At 40.8% G+C, this 5,000-nt stretch overlaps 1 protein-coding gene across 1 annotated transcript in view; it reads right to left on the reverse strand.

Annotated features, from left to right (window-relative positions):
* Positions 1-1,704: 1,704 nt before the first annotated feature.
* Positions 1,705-5,000, reverse strand: part of LOC104944190 (voltage-dependent L-type calcium channel subunit alpha-1F-like) — a 5,400-nt gene continuing 2,104 nt past the window's right edge. Inside the window, exons 7-8 of the mRNA XM_010769695.1 lie at positions 3,741-3,841; positions 1,705-2,976 (exon numbers count right to left, since the gene is read on the reverse strand). Coding sequence (XP_010767997.1) covers positions 2,713-2,976; positions 3,741-3,841 — 365 coding nt within the window. The 3' untranslated portion in view covers positions 1,705-2,712. The remainder of the gene's footprint in view (positions 2,977-3,740; positions 3,842-5,000) is intronic.

Genomic DNA, 5,000 nt, shown 5'->3' on the forward strand with positions numbered 1-5,000 from the left:
AAAAAAAAGCCTCCAAACATCTCCTGCTGCACCCCGCCCCCTCGGACTCCATTTCCAACCGCCGTCAGTAGGCAAATATCGCGAGAACTCCACATAGATGAGGTCAACAGCATTCGCAAGGGTGGTGTAAGTCCCGCGAGATGTGAACTCTATTCAGGTCACGCTGAGACGTTAATGGGCACGCTGTGAAATCTGTGAAAATAACAAACAATATGTTTACGTCATTAAACTTCAGGACAAAAATAAATTAAAGGCAAAAAAAATGTCACTTTGATAAGTAGGAAAGAACATTTTAGGGATGGTATAAGTAATATACATTTATTTAATTATTATAATGTTTTTTGATTCATTTACCTTTTTTATTAATTATTTGTATCATAGCACAATAATTATAATAATGATTTTTACATATAATAAATAATTTAATAAATGTAAAGTGTCTTTTTCCTATGTTCTTCATCTTGTATTTGGAAATGTAAAATATCAAATAAAATATGTATGTCATTTATGAACTTAATAGAAAACTTTTACACAAACCCAAATTATTTTAGAAAATAAATATAACCTCTGTTGTTAATTTTTATATATGTTCTTTATCTTTTGTGTTAGACTTAAATAACCCAAACCTTCTAATACTAATTCAAACTAACTCTTAATATACTTGCAGTACAAAGGTGTCCAATTGTCAGCTGTTTCACAGACTTAACAACAAATAAACATACATGGTTTGAAAAAACATTGAGGAGACAAATCTCAACTTTTTTCAGTCTTTATTTGAGGTAAATGAGGGTTCAGACAGAGCTGTTTCTCAGGCTGAACGCGGCATCTGCAGATGTATTTTGGGGTAATCCAGGCGTGGTATTAAAAAACCCTAAACTGGAAACTCTCCGAACTGTTGGAAAGAAAAGCTAAAAGATGACGGAAACACCAAGATCCAGACAAGACATAAACAACACCGGACTGTCTGCCATCCAGAATTAAAACAAACAAATCAAACATCCAGTTCTCTCTGTTAAAATAAAAAGTATCAAACATTTAAAAAAGAAAATCTGAACACACTGAACAAACAATCTCCTCTGCGATAAAAAAACAACAAAGAGACAAAAAAGTATTTCACAGTTCATCGTCTAAACGCCTCCATTTATGAGAATAAAAATACACATTAATAAAATATGAGAAATATATTCCTCCACACACCGCTCTACGAGTCACAGAGCAGGCAGTTCAACACGTTTTACAGCATTTAAATACATCAGAGATCCTGATATAAAAACTCACATCTGAACGATAGAAGCTCAGCTGACAGAATCACGCTGAACACCTGTGCATTCATTCACTGTTAACTGTTGACTTTCATCCTTATTTTAAATTAGAAAGTCTCTTGTCACTCATATTTCACTATTATAATATCTCACTATTATTCACAAAATTTCAGGATTAGACTTCAGATAGGCCAATACTACTCTGGTTTTAGGAGTTTTTCTTTGGACATGTATACAGCGCATTCAGAATATGTATTTCGATTGGGGTTTTTACAGCAATAACAGATACACTGTTGGGGAGGCGTGTGGTGCAGTGGATTGAGCGTTGGTGTTCGGATCAGGGGGTCACAGGTTCAAACCCCACTGCAGTCAGCATGTCGTTGTGTCCCTGAGACACTTCACCCCAAATTGCTCCTGTGGGGATTGTCCACAGTACTGAGTATGTAAATCGCTTTGGATAAAATCGTGTTAACAAGTGACATGTAATGTAATGTAATATACTGCCAGCACACAGTTTTGCAAAATGGTAACAAGGGTATACCATGGGAGAAACATGGCTGCAGTTGAAAAAAGAGGTAAATAAAATCTACTTAAAGGGGCTACACATGGGGCATTTGAATTGGAGTAAGCCAGGTTGCATGTAAACATGGAAAATGTGTTAGCCATGTAAACAGTTCATCATGTAGGGCTCATAGTCTAATGATTAAATGCTCCTCAATGCAACCCCAATTTGTGTCAAGACCTTTTGTACCATGACTTTAGACAATGACATCTCCTCAGTGGCTGATTTGTACCAAATTTAAACTCCATTTGATTCGTCCAACTCACTTCATTCTTTTGCAATTAAAGCCTTAAAAATAGCCATTCCCTTACAGTGCTAGTTTGAATAGCAAATATAGGGCCCTGGGAGCATAGCTGATCTCCTGCCAGTCCACTGCTTTTGTTAACACTAATCAAATCATCACAGTGTGTCTGCAAAATGCCACAACACAACCCAACACTGCTGAGTGAGTGACTTAATATATATAGCGTTTATTATAGTGCTGTTCTTTGAGGCAGAGGAGGCAGTTTCAAGCTAATCAGTTGCGGCACAATGCTAATCCTTCTTTAGCTGGCTGACAGTAACGGTGATTACTTTTCGGGAATTATAAATAATAACACGACAACACAACTTGTCAAACAATGCATTGTGGGTAAAGTGTGATTCTGTGCAGCCAAGCGACGTTCATAGCGTTACCAAGCTAACGAGATGCGTCTTTATGGCGGCACAACAGCGCTGAGTCACTCTCTGCTGGCGGCCATCTTCCATCGTTTTTCTCACAAATCTCAGCATTAAATGTCCATTAAACTCCGCCCTCTTCTCTCTTCTTTGACCTGATTGGTCAAATGTCCTGCCAATCTCTGATGCGTTTCGCAGTCTTTTTTCTGATTGGTCCAGAGCGTCAGCCCGTCAAAACGATGTCACGCAGGTCATCTCGTCAGCTAGCTCGTCCTCCTCGCGGCCCGTCCTGATTGGCTCCTCGTCGCTGTAGAGCATGGCTGGGTCCGCGGCGGCGTTAGCGAGGAGAGACGGGTTCCCTGAGCCGAGCAGATCGCTGGCGGCCGACTCCATTTCGTCAACCGTCATGTGACACGCGTCGGCGATCTCCCGCTTTGCAAACGCGACAAACTTCGGATCCCGAGCGTAGAGACCGAGACCCTCGGAGATCAGAACCTGCAGAGAGCAGAGCAAAGAATCAGTAAGAACGTTTGAGTTTACTGATCAATATGTACAATTTGGACCTACTTTGGACCCGTACTTGCTCTAAGACATGTATCTATATTTACTCGTAATTGTCTTCACTTATATCTGTATTTATGTACACCAGTGGTTGGAAGTGCACACACTCGAGTATTATACTTAATGAGTGCAGAATGAGTACTTTTTGTACTTTGAGTATTTTGTGATGCTGATACTTTTGTACTTTTACTGAAGTAACATTTTGAAATTAAGACTTTTAATTGTAACGGAGTTTTTTAACATAGGATTTGTACTTTTACTTAAGTAAAGGTTGTAAGTACTTTTTCCAACACTGATGTACACCAGTGGCGGATTTAGGATTGTAGAAGATCCGGGGATTAGCCTGAATTTTGAAGTTGTTGAGCAGTGGGGGGGGCGCTAACGAAGGATCACTTCTTCTTCAGGGCAGGGAAGGCTACGTAGTATGCAGGCTACTGTCCCGCAGCTGCTGCCACTCTGTTGGACTCCGGTACTGCACATTACTCACGAGACGTTAAAAAAAAAAAAAAACTTGCTTTAAGTGAAACATTCGGAGCTTTTCACAAAACATCCGGGGCTTGAGCCCGAGTAGCCACCCCCTAGCACCGCCACTGATGTACACTCATCTACTGTTACCAATCCTATCCTGTGTTTCACTCTTATTGTTGCTGCTAAATGTGCCTGCAGCTAATACTATCTTAATATCATCGTTTCCTCACCGCCTCCACCAGACTGTCGGCTGATCCTCGTTTCTCGGTGAGTTGAGCGCCGAGTTGTGAAGGAACTCTGAGGGTGGTGTACGCTCGGTACGGTGGAGGAGCTGCAACAACATGTCAAACATTGAAATACACAATAAAGAGACATACTCATAATTGTGTGTGAGAATTGTTTCCATTTTTAACTCCAGCAGAGACCGACACATACAGTATATCCCACTAGTCATGACCCCGGCCCTTTTTGAGGGACAAAAAATAGATTCAATTAATGGATATCAATACAATTTCATGTGTCTCTTGTTTCTTGTTTGTTTCACAGTGCTACTATCGAGCGCTGTCCTCTGTATCTCCCATTTACCCAGATTCATCTTAAATGTTGCTCTATATGGATGCATCATGTACAGAATAAACACCATGTTGTATGAAAGAAGATTCTCAAGTAGTCGTTGAGACAATAAACTTGTCAGAAAATTGTTCACTGAGTTAATAAATCAATTTAGAACTAGGGTTATTTTCTCGTAGACTTCTATAAAATCGCACTTCTTTGTTGAGTTGCTCCCTGCTGGCCATTAGAAAGCATGCAGGTGTCGATGCCGGTTTGCTCTATAGCCTCATCCCAATTCCCCTCCTCGACTCCTCTCTTCCCCTCCTTCGGGACTTGACCCGGAAATCGATCAAGACACGCCATTTTGAAGGACGTCCCAATAGCTGAAATGCACACGGAGGAGTCGAGGAGGGGTGAGGGAGGAGGGGTGCGGGAGGAGACGAAAGGGAGGATACACGCGAGCAGACTACGCGGAAGTGTTTTCACTACTCGCGTATAAAAGCCCCGCCCCCACCTTCACAGCTGGTCCATTTCAACAGAGGAAAACCAACAACTGGAAGATGAGTGGAAAAGCGTTACATAAATGTATAAGTGCTCACAGCTCATTTCTAAAAGGCTTCACATTACTATAATTATAGTTTTATTTAAATGAAGGCTACATTTTACACCAAAAAGGAACACAAAAGCAGGACCAACCATCATACATTGAATTCCTTGACTAACAAGAGAAAGATTCATTCATTTAAATAAATATTTAACAACAAATGGGCCGGTTCTAAAGGTTATTCAGTTAAGCCCGATGAGAGGGGATACAGCTGTGCACATGTCATCATTAACAGACGTGGTTTAAAAGTGACGTTTGAGTGAACGAGGACATCCCAATTAATACCTGAGGACTCCTCTGTCCTCGCGTCACCTCCTCGTGTCTCTCGCTCGCA

The sequence above is a fragment of the Notothenia coriiceps genome, unplaced genomic scaffold (assembly GCF_000735185.1).
Source record: "Notothenia coriiceps isolate Sejong01 unplaced genomic scaffold, NC01 NC01_scaffold00007619, whole genome shotgun sequence".
In the NCBI taxonomy this organism is placed as follows: domain Eukaryota; kingdom Metazoa; phylum Chordata; class Actinopteri; order Perciformes; family Nototheniidae; genus Notothenia; species Notothenia coriiceps.